Source organism: Enhydra lutris, unplaced genomic scaffold (assembly GCF_002288905.1).
Source record: "Enhydra lutris kenyoni isolate GAN:26980312 unplaced genomic scaffold, ASM228890v2 scaffoldscaffold16, whole genome shotgun sequence".
NCBI lineage: Eukaryota > Metazoa > Chordata > Mammalia > Carnivora > Mustelidae > Enhydra > Enhydra lutris.
The window spans coordinates 34825616-34844002 of NW_019154100.1; the positions used below are offsets into that span (position 1 = coordinate 34825616).

Below are 18387 nucleotides of genomic sequence, written 5' to 3' on the forward strand. Positions count from 1 at the left end.
AAATCAATCCTGAAGTTTTGGCTCATATGTATTCATTTCACTAACCACTCTTATGTGTTCTTGGTAATTTTAAAGAATTAAGGACGTGATATACATTATTCTTTCTTTAGATTCTTGCAGGTGGAAATCTTTTTCTTTATTCTCATAGTTCTTTTAAGCTTTTTTTGACAGTCTTCTTGTTTTCATGCATGTTTGGTACTAGGGCTTTTCTTCTATATTTTTTTCACGTTACAGCTCTTTAAGATTCTGTAGTCACTTATATTTGATTTTTCTGGCTACTAAAATACCAAATTAATAACTAACATTAAAATGTATTCAATTGTCTAAAAACTAAAATTTCAGTATTTAATATTGTTGACCTCCCGTATATGGAAAGACCTATGGTAATGTTTAAGATAAAACTGGTCTCAGTTGTCTAATAGGTACATTGCTATGTAGATGATGGTTTGTTTAGTGATTTTGAAATTAAAATGCATCGAACACTAAAATTATACTAAATATAATCATATGTCTTAGGTTTTTTTTTTTAGGATTTTTACTAGCCTTGCAAAGATCAATTACAAGCATTCCCTGGGTATATAGAAATGTACAAAATGCCAATTTCTGCATGTAAGAGATTTTGTTAATCTTTTAAAATGAAAGAGGTTTTTTTTGTTTTTTTTTTTTAATTTGATAGACAGAGATTACAAGTAGTCAGAGAGGCAGGCAGGACGGAGAGGAGGAAGCAGGTTCCCCACTAAGCAGAGAGCCCGATACGGGGCTCGATCCCAGGACCCTGGGATCATGACCTGAGCCGAAGGCAGAGGCTCTAACCCACTGAGCCACTCAGGCACCCCATGAAAGAGGTTTTAATGATGTATGTTAAATAGACTTATTTTGAAAAATTGTTTGGGTGCCATTTTAGTTCAAAATATCACACTTACAAATTTTAAAAATCCAGTATTTCCATTCTCTTAATTTCTTTGAAATTGTAACTTAAATAGCCAACCACATGATTCAGTACAAAATCAAATCACTCAATTTAATTGGTTGTGTCTAATACTCTAAAGTCTCTTTCTGAATCAAATACAATATAATCAGATATAAAATTTGTCTCAAATGTGCTTTTATGAATGGCAGGAGGAAGCAAATATTTATTCTAGTAGTTTATAATTGATGTAGGAGAATATTTAAAATAGTTAAGTTAGATGTTCTTTCAGTTGGTGAGAAAAATGGAAGATGGTCTATACTCACACAATAACCCTGCTTCATTGACTTTGAGAGAACACACAAGTCACCTATATCCTACCAGATAACAGTGATATAAGCGAGTGTTTGCTTATTTTATTGGTGCTGTGACCAACAATACAACAGTCACAAAGGTTATCTCTTGAGATCACCTTCAGAATGGAATTTCTGTTGAAGTTTACCCAGACTGTTTGCTCTATGGATTTAGGATACCACTGATAGCGATTGCCTTCCTATTTGAGGTTAAATCTGATATCCTGCAATTTAAATTATGAATTGCCATGAGTCACAGGCTCTCAAATCCTTTTCTTTGAATAGAGACTCCAAAATAGCCATAGATTTTATTATACTTTCACAGATAAAGAGAGAAGAATATCTCGAAGCCCATCTTTTGACTAAAAGAACGCTCCTAGGTATTTACACCTTACCGAAAATAGAGATGTTATTTCAAATAATAATGGGGCAAATAGTTGTGAAGTAAAACAACCAATTAGCATTGTCGAATTTCAAGGTTATGGGAAGAGTGATTAGGTGTTCTGCTGTGCCCAAAACTATCCTGGTGTATGTCCATTGGCTTAATAATTATTAACAGTACGCCCCTCTCTTAGAAATATCCCACTGTATGAAAAATTACAGCCATGCTGGTTATAGAGTTACATTTTATAGATCTTAGCAATAATCTTAGAAGTGTGAATATCTTCAAGACCATTTTGTTGAACAGAAAACCTAACAGGCTCATACATTTTCCCATGTTCCTACACTCAGCAGGGGGCAGTGATATTGACCATCTTGTGAATATTCTCAATTCACCCATCAGGACAAACTTCTGACCAAGAACACTGTCAGCATTTCATAGCTGTAGAGTTAAGAGTGAACATTTTCTTCTCGTTTTTATGAGATTCTTTTTACCAGCAGCATTCCCTGGGTTCAACGTGGAAATCTATTAATTAACATTGAGAGCCTGAGGAACTTATAACTGACAACATGGAAAAGAAAAGAACAAGGGAATTTATAACAAGAAGGATAATAAGGCACATAATATTTTGATTTTACATTATGATACCTTTTAAATTCAGAAAGTTAGAGGTTTGTCTCATGGAATTAGTCTCTGGAAATCTACACTTTCTGGCCAAGATTTCCCCCTTTAAATTATCTTTATTGTGTTGCAAGACTGAATTGCTGGAAACTAGCCTTATACCTAAAAAGTTTTTTCCTTCTCAAAAGTAACTTCTCTTCTCTTAGGCTTTTCTGGTACCTTAAGACACGTTTTGCTAACAGATGCACAGAACAAATGGAGACGAAGCACAGACGCTCACAGACACAGTTCAGAGTTCTGGTGGCTTCATGCTCAGGTGCTGAGTGTGGTCCCCAGGGAAAGAGCTGGGTGCCACTCTTGCTGTTTGGGGTGCACGCTGCCTCCAGAACAGCTAGCTGCAAACACAAATGCTAAATGCTCGTTTTGCTTTTTGCCTCTTTTCATGAAAGTGAAAATCCTCTTCAGATTTCTTTCAGTTAGCAAAGATAGGTACTAACATAAGTATTTTGTAAAAGTCAAGTGGGCAGATTTTTGAAAATCCAGGGGTTACCTATGTGCCACGTTTAACTTTTTTTTTTTTTTTTTAAATAGGAAAACTGGGTATTTATTTGGTCAAAGAGTATCCTTTCAGCAACCGTTGGTTGAATGCCTGGATATAAGTTGGCAGTAGGCTATGAGAACAAACACGGAAAAAACACATAATTACTCTCAAGAATCTGCTGTGCAAAGTGCAGGCTATGGTCTCGGGCACCAAAGGGAAGTGCACATTTCACAGGAGAGTCTGAAAGCCGGGAAGACAAGCTTCCTACTTGGAGAAGAATAGGCTCTGCGTGGCTAGAATAGTTTTCATACTCCGAAGTGGGGAGAAAGGGTTCTGTATGTGTATGTTCATATTGTCTGTATGTGTTGAGGGACATTTAGGTTGTTTGCCCCTTTTATTCTTGTGAAGAATTCAACGAATGCCAGAGTGCCCATATTCCTGGAGACTCTGGTTTTAATTCTTTCAGATAAATACCTAGAAGTAAGATTGTTTGGCTATGTAGTAGTTCTATTTTTAAGTTTTTGAGAATCCTCACTGAAAAGCTTTCAATTTTGCTAAGGTCTGATTTATCGATTTTGTTGTTTGCGTTGCTGCTCATGCTTTGGTGTCATATCTGAGACTCTATTGCTGAATCCATGTCCATGAAGATTGACTCCTGTGTTTTCTTCTAAGAGTTTCATGGGTTTAGGTCACTGATCCCTTTTCAGTTAATTTTTGTATATGATGGAAGATAGGGGACCAACGTCACTCTTGTAAGGTAGAAATCCCGTTTTCCTAGCACTGTTTGCTTACAGGAGTGCTCTCTCCCCACTGAATGACCTTGGCACCCCTGTTGACCATAGCTGTATGGGTTTATTTCTGGGCTCTCAGTTCTGTTCCTTTGGTCTACAGATCTTCTTTACGTCCTTCCCACACTGTGTTATGACTGTAGCTTTGGATTAAGTTTTGAAGTTAGGAAGTACGATTCTTCCAATTTTGTTCTTTTTCAAGATTGTTTTGGTTATTAATAATGGGGACCTTTTGCAATTCCATATGAATTTGGGGATCAGCTTTTCCATTTCTGCAGCTCACTCTTCTTTACTACTGAGTATTAATGTATTAATTTACCAGTGGAGTATATTCTGTTGATGGAGAATAGATAAGCACATGTAATCTCTTCTTAAATCTGTGTTTTCTCGGGGCACCTGGGTGGCTCAGTGGGTTAAGCCTCTGCTTTCGGCTCAGGTCATGATCTTAGGGTCCTGGGATCGAGCCCCACATTGGGCTCTCTGCTCAGCAGGGAGCCTGCTTCCCCCTCTCTCTCTCTGCCTGCTGCTCTGCCTACTTGTGATCTCTGTCTATCAAATAAATACATAAAATCTTAAAAAAAAAATCTGTGTTTTCTCTATCACATTAACTTGGGACTTAGGGTTCTGTTTTTATCAAACTCTACCTTGAATGAATTTATTCTTCAAAAGCATTTGTTGCTAAGGAACCAGTGGCCTTTCGGGCCACCTGTTTTACATTCCATCTTTAGAAAATACTGTGCTTTCAAGGCATAATCTTCTTTATTCGTGATTTATCCATGTTTTATCAAGAAAAAAAAAATCACACTTTGAAACGGTTTTGCAAATAACTTACCCCCTGTCTTCACAGGTGCCCTTTTTATCTCCTTTGGAAGGTCATATTTATTTAAAAATAAAATGTCAAGTGAATTCAAGTGTTGAAGAAAGAGGTTTCCTGGTAAGTAACATCGCTTAATCTATATTTTCCTTTTTCCATGTTGTGCTGTATAGACTTGTTTTCGCATAGAAATGACAACCTATGTGATTACACAATTCATTGGTTCAGTAAATGTATGAATGCATGTCCACACTGTGCCAGTCACTGTGCTGGTACTGGAATCTAGCAGTACCTTCAGAAGCCTTCCCCTCAGAAGCTTTTAGATTAGTAGGGAGAAAGCACAAGTAAACTGGCAAGTGCAATGCTGTGCTGTAATTGGTGGGAGCATAGAGTGCCGGGGGGTAACTGGAGGGGTGTTAAAGAAAGTCATTGGAAGTAGCTTGTAAACTGGTGAGTAAGTTAGCCAGATAGAAAGAGGGGAAGTAGTGTTCCGGACGAAGGGCAGAGCCTATAAGCCAGCCTGGAGTGCCCTTCTGTCTCTCCCCCCACCAGAGATAAGGAGGGCACAGACAGTGAGTGGCCCATAGTTTAGCCGGTGCTTAGGGCCTGGGTGTGTGTGGGGAAGACGGACAGTGAGGAGAGTGACTGCAGAGGACAGTGTACTTAGGGGAGATGGGGCTGAGGGCTAAAGGGCCTTTGAAAGAATTTGGACTATATCTGGAAGCCAGCAAGTACACAAGGACTTCACGCAGAGGAATAACATCATATTTGGGGTTTAGAAAAGTCATTCTTCCTGCCATGCGGAGAGGAGGTTGGAGACTGGCAGCTCTGAAGGAGATTAGCGAGGAGACAGTCACTCCATGAGAGGTGATGGAGACTGTCCTGGAGACATGAAGCAGGAGGGAGGGCAGACGTGGTGATTTGAGTGCGGCAAAGGGGATGGAAAAATAGAAGTAAGGATGTCACCTAGATCCCTGCCTTGTACAACTTGTTGGGTGGCATGATGCCACTAAGATAAGGGATCTTGGGGAAGAAGCAAGGGTGCGTGTTTGGGGAAAAAGTTTTTTGCTCCCTGAATTTTACTGTGGAAAATTGCAGATATACAGCAATGTTTGGTAGAATTTTACATCAAACACCCACATAGCCACCATCTAGATGGTGCCTTTAACGCGTTTTACTCTCCTTGCTTTATCATGTATCTGCTACCTAGCCATCCTTCTAGCTAGCCCTCTGGCCATTGCTGAAAATACCGTATTTGGGGGGAAGAATTTTAAAAGTATACTGAAGACATTAGCGTGTTCCTCCAAATCTCAAGTGTGCATCCCTGAGTTTGGACACAAGCATACATCTTTATAACACAAATTTCTATTAAGATCTAGAACATTGCCCCAGAAAGTTCCTTCATGCCTGTTCCTTCATCCCCCAAGGTGGGACGTTTGGATGAGTTAAGTTTAAATGACTGAATTTTAGATGACTCTAAAAGATCTTGAGTTTTGAAGCTCAAGATGGCCATTTTGGTTGAGATGAAGATTTGGAAATCTGCATAATAGACATAGTTACTGAAGTGCAGGGAGGGCTGAGCAAAGCAGAACCAGGAGGAACACTAACATTTAAGCCACAGACCTAGAAAGAGATGCTCTCAAAGGGGCCTACAGGGGGGGCTCTGTGTGTGGCACTGTTGCCAAGAGAGATTCTGAAAGAGGGAGTGGTCAACTTAGATCAGGACTACTATCAGAGACCGTGGGACTCGTTTACAAGGCAGAGAACAAAGCTGGATTGCAGATGGTATGGACAGGGTAGGAGGTGAGGAATGAGAGTGCCAGCAGCTCTGTGAAACAAAGTTTGGCTGCAAAGGAGAGAGTGTGGTACCTGCAGAGCTATGTAGGGTGAAAGAAGGATTTGGTTGACATTTTAATAAGATCAGCGAGACTTGAGAATCTTTAAATTCAAATGGGCAGAGAGACTGAAGATGTGCTGGGGAACCTGCACTAGGTTTAAGGAGTGATATGCAGAACGAGGTCATGAGAGTGAGAAGACCTGAGACCCAAACCACCGTTCACGGGATTGATCTTACTCAGAAGAGCAGTTGACCCTTGAACAACACTTTTGTGGGTCCATTTATACACGGATTTGTTTCAGTAAATACATACAGTACTGTGAATGTATTTGCTCTTCCTTATGATTTTCTTAACATTTTCATTTCTCTAACTTTATCGTAAGAACACAGTCTATAATACATGTAACATGCAAAATATGTGTTCATTGCTTCTGTTATAGACATGGCTTCTGGCCAACAATAGGCTATTAATAGTTCAGTTCTGGTGGGGGTTGGGGAGAGTCAAAAGTTATATGTGGATCTTCGGCACCCCTGACCTCTGGGCTGTTTCAAGGGTCAGCTATATACTTTTTCGATTATCAGATGAGACAAGTATGTATAGAGTACACAGAAGATTGTGGCTATGGTGCACAAAGTAGAGGAAATCTAATCCCTCGCTTTCTTTGTGAAGCAAGAATTTGAATGATACAGAAGATGTCACAGGTTGCCCTTGCTGTCAGAGGGGTCAGGAAGAACTCTGTGGCCAACCCGATTGTAGACCAGACTGCCTTAGTTGGCTCACATGTACCGCCAGTAGATGGCACTAGATGTTTTTGAAAAAGTGTTTTTATACATTTTCTGATGTGAAAGCAGAGTTTATCTACTGACTTTATTTAATGTAAATATTTTCATATTTTACTATAGATACCTTTAGCAACTGACAGACTGTTGTGGACATTAGTTCATTTGCATATAATGTCTGATTGACTGAATTTTTGAGCTGGGCTCTCAACAAGTGAGTGTTAGTTAGCTCTCTTCAGGTTTGCTCTGTCTCAGACCCTGTAGCCCATTCTGATCACAACCACACTTACAAAAATGTGGTAAGAAACTGCTCAGAACTCCCCCAAATAAATTCTATCCCCTGCCAAACAGTGCCTTTTAATTACTTGTACCCTCTATAAATTAGAGCTAGCGATCAAAACTAAAGTTGCTTGGTTCGGTTTTCCTTCCTGGTGTGCCAGGGACAGCTAGAAGGAAGGTGACTACCATTCCAAAAAACTTGCTAAGTGATTCTAAAATGGTGCTAGTCTAGTTCTGCCTTCACCGATGAACGGCAAGTTAGGAAGTTACGGATTAGCTAGAAGGTTCCAGTTCTGCTTTGTGTTGTCATTTAGTTTCCTTGGCCTGAACGTTCCTCAGTTATAAAAATGAAAATGCTGTCCTCTTCTTATTCTTCTCTGATTATAGTCAGGTATAATAATAATAATAATGTGCTCTTCTTACCCGTCAAATTTTTCCTTGTCTATTAGCTTTATGATGTAAAGAGTGAGCATAAACATAAGAGGGAGATGGTGAGTCATTTATGCTAATTTTGTGCTTGAGATTGAAATAGCAACATGCCTGTCTTTTTTCCTTGAATGGTTGTGAGCCAGTGCTGCTTAAAAACATGCTTTGGGGAGGAAAGAGGATAAACTGGGGAAGAAGGAAGAAAGGTGGGGTAAAAGGGTATGTGGTTAGAGTAAGCTAATTAATTTGGGCGAATTAACTAAGCTAAAAAATTTCAGGCTTCATTCTCTCATAGAAACATTTCTTCACACAAAGTAACTTTCCTCCATGGCTAGAGCTTATACTCTTCTAACTCAAGCCAACGTTCGGCAAATTCACACAAATTAGTGAATTGAGAAGAATATATGTCTGCTATCCTCGGGTTGGTATAAAGTTTATTGATCCATGTGAAGGTGGAAAAGCCGAGTGCATTCTGAAATCAGACACAAAGGTGCTTTGAGATTATCTGTGTTAGCTAGGGTCAGCGAAGTGTGGCTTGCTGCTTGTTTTTATAAAGTTTTATTGGAACATGGGCTCATTTGTTTGCACACTATCTATGACTGCTTTACCGTTACTGTAGCAGAATTGAGTAATTGTGACAGACCCGATGGCTCACGAAGTCTAACATCTTTACTCTCTGGTACTGCACAGAAAAAGTTTGCCAACCTCTGATCTCTAGCACTGTTTCATTTTACCTTGCTTTGTTCTCTCAAATAGTATTTCCTAAAGGACGTCTTTTTCCTTTTTAAGTCCAAAGGAAAGACTTCTGTGTGATTAAGGCTCATTAGGACTACAAGTAAAGAACAGTGAGGTGGCAGGGAGCAGCTCCAACTTACACTGTTTAAGCAGAAGTACTTCCATGGAAAAAAGCCCCAAGTTAGTTACCTTTCCCAGAGTCCTGACCTTGATGGACATGACTGCTTCACCTCTCTTTAGAATGTAGCTTGTGTGTCTAAGGCATGAGCCGGCAACCGCCTGACTGCGCAGCAAATGCTACTCGGGTGTGCTTTGTGGCTCAGCAGTGGGCGGGGCGCTCTGATGTTTATCAAAGTAATCCGTCAAGGCACAAAATCATGAGTTGAACTCTTTCCCAATCCTGCTTTGTTCTGAATAAAAGTTAAATGCCAGTCTTTTGTATAAAATAAGTCTAACTTAATAAGCTGTCATTGGTTTTGTCAACATATAAAGTATGATATTCTCATTATTCTACCCTACAACACTTAAAGCACTTTTCTCTTGTTTAAGGAGCATTTGGTTTGGGATATGATGCTTTTAAAAGGTTTAAATTAGATAGAGGTATTGATTTGGGGTTAATATCTGGAAATTCTTAAATGCTATATGCTTATAGATGATTTTGAAAATCTGGGTCAATTTCTGGATATTAGCAATCAATGAGTTTCATTATTAGGGTAAAGGATGATGCAAATCACGTAAGTTGATTTTGAGCTATGAAGTATATCAATGTATTGAAGTTTAACATGTAGATTTATCATTTAATCGATCCTCAAGTTTCTAAAGTTAACATTTCATTGACTTTTCAGACCATATTTGAAGATGTTAGTGGTTTTGGTGCCTGGCATCGAAGATGGTGTGTTCTTTCTGGAAATTGTATCTCTTATTGGACTTATCCAGATGATGAGAAACGAAAGGTAATATTAATAGTTCTGGTCAGTGCTAAAAGCCCTGCATTTCATATTGTGTTTCCTGCAAAGGTTCCCGCTGGTGTCCACACCCACCCAGATGCCCCTTTGAGTATGTTTACTAAGCCATTAAAAATGATCTTGTTGCAAGATGCGTGTGTGTGTGTGTGTGTGTGTGTGTGTGTAAAACTTTCATTCTTTTCCATTCCCTGTGATTTGATCACTCTTAAAATACCTTGCATATATTTGTCTTTCTTTTCTCCTAGAATGTTTCATACTATTTTTTAATAACATATTTAGCCAGAAATATGTTGAATTCACTTTTGTTTTTATTAATAGTTGACTTACCTAAATCTGGGATAAAACAGTAATAGAAAACCATCACAGGAATATAGTGATTTTGATTTTGTTTCTAATATTTGATAATAGGATTTTATGATAAATAGTATCTCATTTTCAAAGAAATTAATATTATTGCTCAAGTATGATTATTTATTACTCCCAAACTGGGAAAGAGAAATAAACAGAATTACAAAGTAATCTGGGTTTCTAATTGTTGAAGCTGGTGGATGGGTACATGGAAAGTTTATTTTACTGCTCTTTTAATTCTGCATCTGTTTTGAGTATTCCATAATAAAGAGTTTATTTTTTAAGTTGGCTAAAAGCTGTAGTTGGCACTTTCGGTTTCTGTTTTCCTAGCAAGATATAATAATATAATAAATATGTTTCTCTAAACCTATTATAATTAAGTTTTAACTTTTAAATTGATGACTTTATAAATTTTTAGTTTGTACCAACTTAAATACTGCTTAATGCATATTGATGTAAATGGTCTTGTTTATTGTCTTTTAATTTGTTTTTAAAGAATCCCATAGGAAGGATAAATCTGGCCAATTGTACAAGCCATCAAATAGAACCGGCCAACAGAGAATTTTGTGCAAGACGCAATACATTTGAATTAATTACTGTCCGACCACAGAGAGAAGATGACCGAGAGACTCTTGTCAGCCAATGCAGGGACACACTCTGTGTCACCAAGTATGTATTACACTATAAACAGAAATACTTCCGTCCAGTAAGTAATTGATTGCCCACTATGTTCTAACCACCTTTAGAAATATCCAAGATGGTCCTTGTCTTTGAAGAGCGTACAGTCTTAAAGAAGAAAGAAAACCCACACGATCACTAAGAGAACAATCTTCTAACTAAATTAATATAGTTTTAAAAAGTCTAACATTCAAGCTATATTTTGGCTAATCCTGTTTTCCAGTATACTCACAGTAAAGCCATTTTCAAGGCAATTAGCTAATGTACTTTGGGTTAAGTTTGAAGATTTTGTGTATAATTGAGAAGGCAAGTGTTATTTAAAGAGACTTTACATGCCCCTTCCTTCCCATCCCCAAAATGCCCTCAGTGAAATCAGGTAACTTACAGAAACAATCTCAGGCTACTCTGCAAATTTCTGGCTAGAGATTAAGGGAATGAACTGTTACGAGTGAGGGCCAGCAATGTTGAGTGACTTGCCAGGGTTACATTTGGTAATAAGACACTGAGTCATTGGGACGCCTGGGTGGCTCAGTTGGTTGGACGACTGCCTTTGGCTCAGGTCATGATCCCGGAGTTCCGGGATCGAGTCCCGCATCAGGCTCCCAGCTCCATGGGGAGTCTGCTTCTCCCTCTGACCTTCTCCTCGCTCATGCTCTCTCTCACTGTCTCTCTCTCTCAAATAAATAAATAAAATCTTTAAAAAAAAAAAAAAAAAGACACTGAATCAGGATGTAAACATCAGTTTCCACAGAGTGATGATAGAGATTGATGAGTAAACACATTTAGCACAGTCTCAAGCTCATGGAACGGGCTCAGGAAATGGCCACTATTATTGTTGTACGTGTTGTGTTATCTCCATCCACTAGATGATCAGATCACTGCTTATTCTACTTCTAATACCAATGCGGGGAAATTACAGATGCAGAAGGAGTACACTATAAAGACCTGACAACTGCTGTTCTCTAGAAGAATGATCGGGCTTGTGAGTTAGGGAATTCTCCTCTTGCTTACTCTGACCTACCCTATCAACTTGTTATTCAATTCGTGGCTAAATATGGGTGCAAAGAAGTGATTCCAGATATGGATGGAGAAGTTAGGGTAGACAAAGTCAAAGTGATCTTCAGATCACTTATTGTAGATAACCATGTCTACTAACACAAAAATAAAGGGAAACAGTGCAAAATAGTATTACTTGTAGAGCCAAGGGAAGGTCCATGAGCTGGTGATCCCAGCTCTCAGGGAGCCCAGATCTGAGGATTTGGGAAGCTTCCAGATAAAGACCTGGTGTGCTAGCTCTTGTTAGGAAGTGGCCCACACTCAGTGGTTGTCCTTCAGGCCAGACCTGAAGATGGTACAAGACGGTGACTGTCTTTAGTGTGGAAACTCCATCATTAACCAAACAGGATCACTGTGAATTTTGATCCCGTGAACCAACCTATGGGGATTATTTTCCTTTATTGCAGCTGAAAAACCTCACAGGCTTTTGATTAGCATCTGTTAAAAACTGGTAAAAAGTAACTCATTTTAGCTGTTTAGCCTTTACTCCCCTCCCCCAGCAAGAGAACAGGGCGGTATGGAATGGGGGAAAGGATCTTGACTCTTTTTGTTTGCATCCGTAGGAACTGGCTGTCCGCAGATACCAAGGAAGAGCGGGATCTCTGGATGCAAAAACTCAATCAAATTCTTGTTGATATTCGCCTCTGGCAACCTGATGCTTGCTACAAACCCATTGGGAAGCCTTAGACTGTGGGCCGTTTCCATGTAGAGGTTTTTTTGAGCTGTGTCATAAATGGATCTTAAGAGCATCAGATTTGCTGATTGCATTTTATGCTTTAAATACAAAAGGGTATGTGCCAATATTCACTACATACAATGCAGTATTTGTATCTTTTGTATGTAAGATTTCAACTGGTTTCTGTCATTCATAAATGGAGGAAAATTCATTATAGTCAGTTTTGCTAAATCTTAATTTAAAGGCCTCATTTTCCTAGAAATCTTATTATTCAGTTATTCATGACAAAGTATTTTTTTAAATGTAAGGAATTTTGAGTTGTCTTCTTGGAGCTGTGGGTCTCAAAGTAAAAAGCTCTTCTAGGGGTGGGAGGCAGAAACCTCGGACTTGGTCATCCTTTCCCTGTCCTCAGTATGTCTTTCTAAAGTTTGTGATCGTTTATTGATCATGATATGTCTTGTTAGTGGAATACTGAAAAAACTTCCAAGGGACTTCACAGAAACCTTTTTAGTAATGGAGGTAAGAATTTTTAATAACCGGTGCACATTAGTATAAAGTTGGAGGCTATCTTCAGACAAGAGATGTGGGTATGGGATATTATGTGAAATTTGGGGGTTAGTTTTCTTTAGAAGAGTTAATAATCACATGGTTTACATTTACCCAGTTTCTACAGATGCTGTGTGGTGCACATTTTCATAGAGTACAGGCTTTTTAAAATAATTATTTTTGCTATCTAAGACTCCGCTTGGCATATCAGTACTTTCTGCTCCTGTAACAAGAATAAATGTAAATTGAGGAGTCTTTGTATAAAAGTAAACTCTACCAAGCTGCTACGGACTAATACTTTGCTTGCCAAAGTTCTTGTCTTTTTTTTTTTCTTGTCCATGTATGACAGTGTCTAGGAGTACATTATGAAATCTTTTGAAAAATTTGTCATGCATTACCTTTAAAAGCCTAATACTTTTTTATTGCAAAGTATTATAAAGCATGGTCACAATTTTTAAATACACTTTGAGTTTCTTTTCTGAATTGTTAAAGTTATTGACGATCTCATTTATAAACACTAAATTCTGTCACTTCCTGTCATTTAATTTTGTATTCATTCAAATGTGTTTTTTGTTATGTTATTTTAAAAATATATTTTATGATCTCTTACCCAAATAAATGCTTGCAAAAGACTTAAGGAATCAGTTATTCACAAAATGCTGTGTAAATGTGGGGCGTGGCTGCTGTGTCCCTAGGCTGTGGGACTTCCTGAGGGGATTGTATGGATAGGATCCCATTCATCTTTTTATCTCCAGCCCCATGCTCATCTTATTATGTGTCCTGAGGGTCTTTGTTGAAGGAGTAGGTGGATGAAGGATCCATTTTTGGGGTATTTCAACAGAATATGGTACTTAGATGTGCCTTCGAGGACATGCTTAGCAGAGGCTTAGCAGCAACAGGGTGGGTAAGTGACATTATTCTCCGATACAGAGAGCGGGTTCGATGGGATTGATGAAAGGGTCCCTTTTATTTATTTATAGAATTGTACTTATTTGGGGTTGTTTATTTGTAATTCCAGTGTATTTAACATATGATGTTATATTAGTTTCTATATAATACCCAATTCAGCATTTCTCTATATTACTTTGTGCTTATTAGGATAAGTGTCCTCTCATCCCCTTCACCTGTTTCTCCCATCTCCCCCATGACCAACTTGTACTGTCTTTGAAGACATGGCATGAAATCCAGAAGGCACAAAGAAGTGCAAGTGAAACGTATGCCTTTTCCCCTTGTCATAACCATGTTTAAGTTCTTGTGTGTCCGGTTAGACTGATTCTAAGCATAATACATAGGCATAGTAAGTGTCTCTTCTTCATTAAAAATATTCCACACATACTGTTTGTTCTAAGTTAAGACAAAAAAAGCACAACAGAGTGTCCCTTTTCAGTCATTGCTTCTTAGGGTGTAGGGAGGGTATGTGAAGTCTAGTTTTAGAAGAAATTTAATTTAAGATGGCTGTGGAACATCAAGTTAGAGATACCTGGTGACAGCAAAAACCACTGCTCTGTCACCAGCCTGCAGTGGGTTGTCGGAACCATGAGAGTAGGTAAGATGACCTGAGGAGAGTGGTCCCGAAGGAGAAGCAAGAACAAAAGGAATGTGTTCTTTCAGGGGAAAGAGAAAAAGGAGAGGCCCATGAAAGAAAACCAGAGTGATGTCTTGAATTTCTTCTCTGAATTATTAATGATGATCTCATTTATAAACACTAAATTCTGTCACCTCCTGTCATTTAATTTTGCAAGAGAGACGAATGTAGAGTGAGCCCAAAGAAGAATCTTAAGATCTGGCCACAAGATCATAGGACAGGTTAAAGAAAACGGGAACTGAAATTTGGAGCAGTCACTTCAATAATATAATTTAAAAAAAAAATCAAGTTATGACAAAAATCCATAGAGGAAAAGAATGACAGATTTAATCAGATAAAAAAATTTTCTGATAAATGTCTACAAATAAAGTTTAAACACAAGCATCAGACTAGGAGAAAATATGACATATTTAATAATCAAAAAAGTTAATGTGTAAAATTTAACATAAAGATCTCCAATGCCTAGCTATCACTGTCTGAGCATTTATTATGTACCAGGTGATATTCTTGGAGTTTTGTATGGATTATCTCATATAATCTTCACCTGACCTTAGGAAATAGGCATCGAATGAGGACACTAAAGCTTAGATAACTGGGGTAATGAATAAACAGAAAAATATAATTTTAAACAGGTTTAACTGCTTCATTGGCCCCCAGATTGGGGAAACTGGAGTCAATGTTGCTGAGAAACAAACTCAGACTCTTGGTGAGGATAGAAGTGCTAGAGCCTTCTTGGATGGCTGCTTGGCTACCTCCAGCGATGTCTCTCACATGCCGGGTCAGACTCCCATGCATCCGAGATCTCATCCACACAAAGCTTGACTTGTCATTTCAAGCACAGAAGCAGTTAACGGCCCCGGTGAAGCAGGGAGAAGTCTGTGTCACCCTGTGCACCTCCCAGGTCTTTCATCCCAACATTGGACACTGTCTTTGGCCCAGGGTTATAGGTAGGGTGTCATGTGAGGTCTGTGGAACAGCTCACAGAGGGAGATGGTAGAGGGGGAAGTGCTGCCATTTTATACCCTATACAGTTATACAGCATGTGTGCCTTTGCCTCCCAGATCCATAAATTCTCAGTTTATTTACCACAAACTATCCCTAACCAGCCACATCCTTCTAAGAGCATTCCACAGATAAGAGCTCTAGCAAATATTAGTCTATTAACCAGGAGGTCCCGTTTATAGCACGTTTACAAGAATTTAGATGTGTCGCCTGCCTTCTTTACCTGGAACAAAGAGCCAGCTACTTTAACTCCTTCCTTCCCACTACCCCCAGATGAACTTGCAGGTGAGGAAAAATACCCATAAAAGGATAATTGTTCCGATAGTGTTTTAAAGGGAAAAAAAAAAACCCTGAAATAACATGAAAATCCAACAGGGATGAAAATGAGAAAGAATCTACAAGCCCAATAATAGGAAATTATGGCAACGATTTCTACAAAACACCAAGCAGTGTTCAAGAAAAGAAACATGTATGTATATATATTTGGACCACTTTTCCAGAACACCTTCTGGGGAAAAATCATATGCTGTGCAACGTGACATAATATATATGCATGTGAATACCTAGAAGAAAACGTGGAAGGAACCACACGAAATTTTATATGGGAAAGGACAGCACTGGGAGCAGTGCTGGGTAGAGGAATGCTTTGACTTTTGACTCTTCCTAGAACATTTAATAGGTTTACAACGAGAATATTTTCATATTGCTCATTCACAGGACCTACAAACACTTCAAAAATTAAAATTAGAAGGGAGCATGGAGTGAGCACAAGACTGAGTAGTGCCTACAGGCTATCGGACTGGGAAGGGAGGGGCACCACTGTGATGATAGTATGGTGGGGCAATGTTGAGGGACGGGTGGTCTGGATGAGGAATTGAGTATGTTAGTCCCTTGGTGGGGAAGAGCAGAGGGAAGGTGGGATCTGAGGATGGTAGTAAACAGGAGTGGAAGAGATGAGGGAGATTGCATTTGTGGAGCACAATGAAGGGTGATTGGACCCAGTTGATAGGTGGAGTGGAAACCCCCTCCCAGGAGTCAGCATTTAAGAAGGGAATATGAGTCAGTATTGAACAAGGGCATCTGAACTAGGCGGTCATGCAGGACTAGGTGCCGGGGACAGCGGGGGGTGGTGGATGGTGTTGGTGACTCACAGGCCTTCCTCCTTGTTCAGGAAGTGTGCTGGCTGGTGGGAACCACGTGCAACAATCACACAGGGGGTTCGAATGGGGAGCCAGAGCACGGCCAACCACAGCAGATGTGGAGAGTCTGCAAAGGCATATAGGACAGTGATCTCTAAACTCTCTGAGAGTTCATATCCTAAAGAGCCTAAACCTGAAGGAACTATGTATACTTCTCCTATTTTCAAACCTAACATTTTTCATTAGGACTTTGGAAAGTGGCAGGGGTTGTAATTTCCACCACATTAGAAATATTAACATTTCAGATTAAAATGTTTACATTTTTAAAAAGGGTTATTTATTTAAAAGTCAGAGAGCATTAGCAGAGGGAGGGCCAGAGGGAGAAGCAGACTCCCCACGGAGCACGGAACCCAAGGTGGTACTCGATCCCATGACCCTGAAATCATGACCTGAGCCGAAGGCAGATGCTTAACTGACTGAGCCATTAGGCGCCGCTTTACATTATTTTTAAAAATCAAATCCAACAGAACCTAAATGCAAGTTCAATTTTATCCACTCTTTCACTGTCAATTTAAACATTCACGAGTAGGATATTTTTGGAGATTTTATAGCATTCTTTTTATCTCAGTTCTCTCTTAGTATAATTTTATACTAATGTAATTTATATTTTGTGCTCGAGCAAAAGTGTATGTAACATGAAATGGAATTTTTAAAATGTTCTGTGACTATAAGATTTTTAATGTTAGGGGCGCCTGGGTGGCTCAGTGGGTTAAGCCACTGCCTTCGGCTCAGGTCATGATCTCAGGGTCCTGGGATCGAGCCCCGCATCGGGCTCTCTGCTCGGCAGGGAGTCTGCTTCCTCCTCTCTCTCTCTACCTGCCTCTCTGCCTGCTTGTGATTTCTCTCTGTCAAATAAATAAATAAAATCTTTAAAAAAAAAAAGATTTTTAATGTTAAAGGATTATTTTGAGCTGTATTATCATTACATTTATTATTAGTTCACAAATGATCAAAACTACACAAGACATCTGAAAAATTTTAAGCATAAAGAGTAAAACTTTATAAATGTGTTTCTTAATGAAACGGGTGGACTTTTTATCAACTGGCTTATGTAACTATGGATAAATATCATTTATTTTTAGAATCAGATGTGGTTCAGCATCGATCCTTTTTTTTCTTTCCATTTTTATAGAAAACCTAACTAGATGAAAATGAAAGCTTTCCTATTGCAAAATCACTCAATTCTCTGGACTTCCAAGTGATCTAACAAAAATTTTTAATGATAAACTCAATTATTCTTAGCTGATACAGTAGGCAGGATACATACTGTGCTACCATAAAAAATGGAAAATAACAGAAGTACAATGGATGGAACAGAAGTTTCTCTTTCCTATGCGAGTCTAGTAAAGGGGTCAGTCTCGGCAGAGAGGTGAACTTGTCGGGCGTCCAGGGACCAAGGAACCTATACCAAGTGTAGCCTAGGATGTGGCCTTGCCCTCATAGTCGAAGCTAGCTCCCTTGCATCACATCCACCTTTCAGGAAAGAAGAGAGAGGGGAGCTCATACTGAGCATTGTAAGATGAAGACACAGAACTAACACACATCACTTCTCACATCCCACCTGCAAGAACTTAATCACATAGCCATACCTCGTGGCTAGCAAAGGTAGCCTTCGTTGAGCATCCTTCAAACCCTGCTGAGATGCATGAACTTTCTATTATAAACATCACCAAGTGGCATTCGGGGGGCACCAGCAAGCCCTGCCACTGCTTCTAACTCTTTTGTTGAAAGCAAACGTATGAAAGCTACCCATCTCGCAAAGGATGTTATTCTGCCTTGAGAGTCCAGGAAATTACTATTTGAATTGTCAGTTTCTCCTGATATCGGGAGGTTTATATATCCCAGGAAAGTGACTGCAGGGAGAAGTAG

The 18387-nt window shown here is 39.1% G+C and overlaps 1 protein-coding gene across 4 annotated transcripts in view; it reads left to right on the forward strand.

Annotated features, from left to right (window-relative positions):
- Window positions 1–13393, forward strand: part of LOC111147254 (anillin actin binding protein) — a 48537-nt gene extending 35144 nt beyond the window's left edge. For all 4 annotated transcript variants that reach the window (XM_022503177.1, XM_022503178.1, XM_022503180.1 and 1 more), the window contains 4 exons: window positions 4440–4526; window positions 9309–9416; window positions 10273–10445; window positions 12074–13393. In XM_022503177.1, coding sequence (XP_022358885.1) covers window positions 4440–4526; window positions 9309–9416; window positions 10273–10445; window positions 12074–12197 — 492 coding nt within the window. In that variant the 3' untranslated portion in view covers window positions 12198–13393. The remainder of the gene's footprint in view (window positions 1–4439; window positions 4527–9308; window positions 9417–10272; window positions 10446–12073) is intronic.
- The last annotated feature ends 4994 nt before the right edge of the window (window positions 13394–18387 follow it).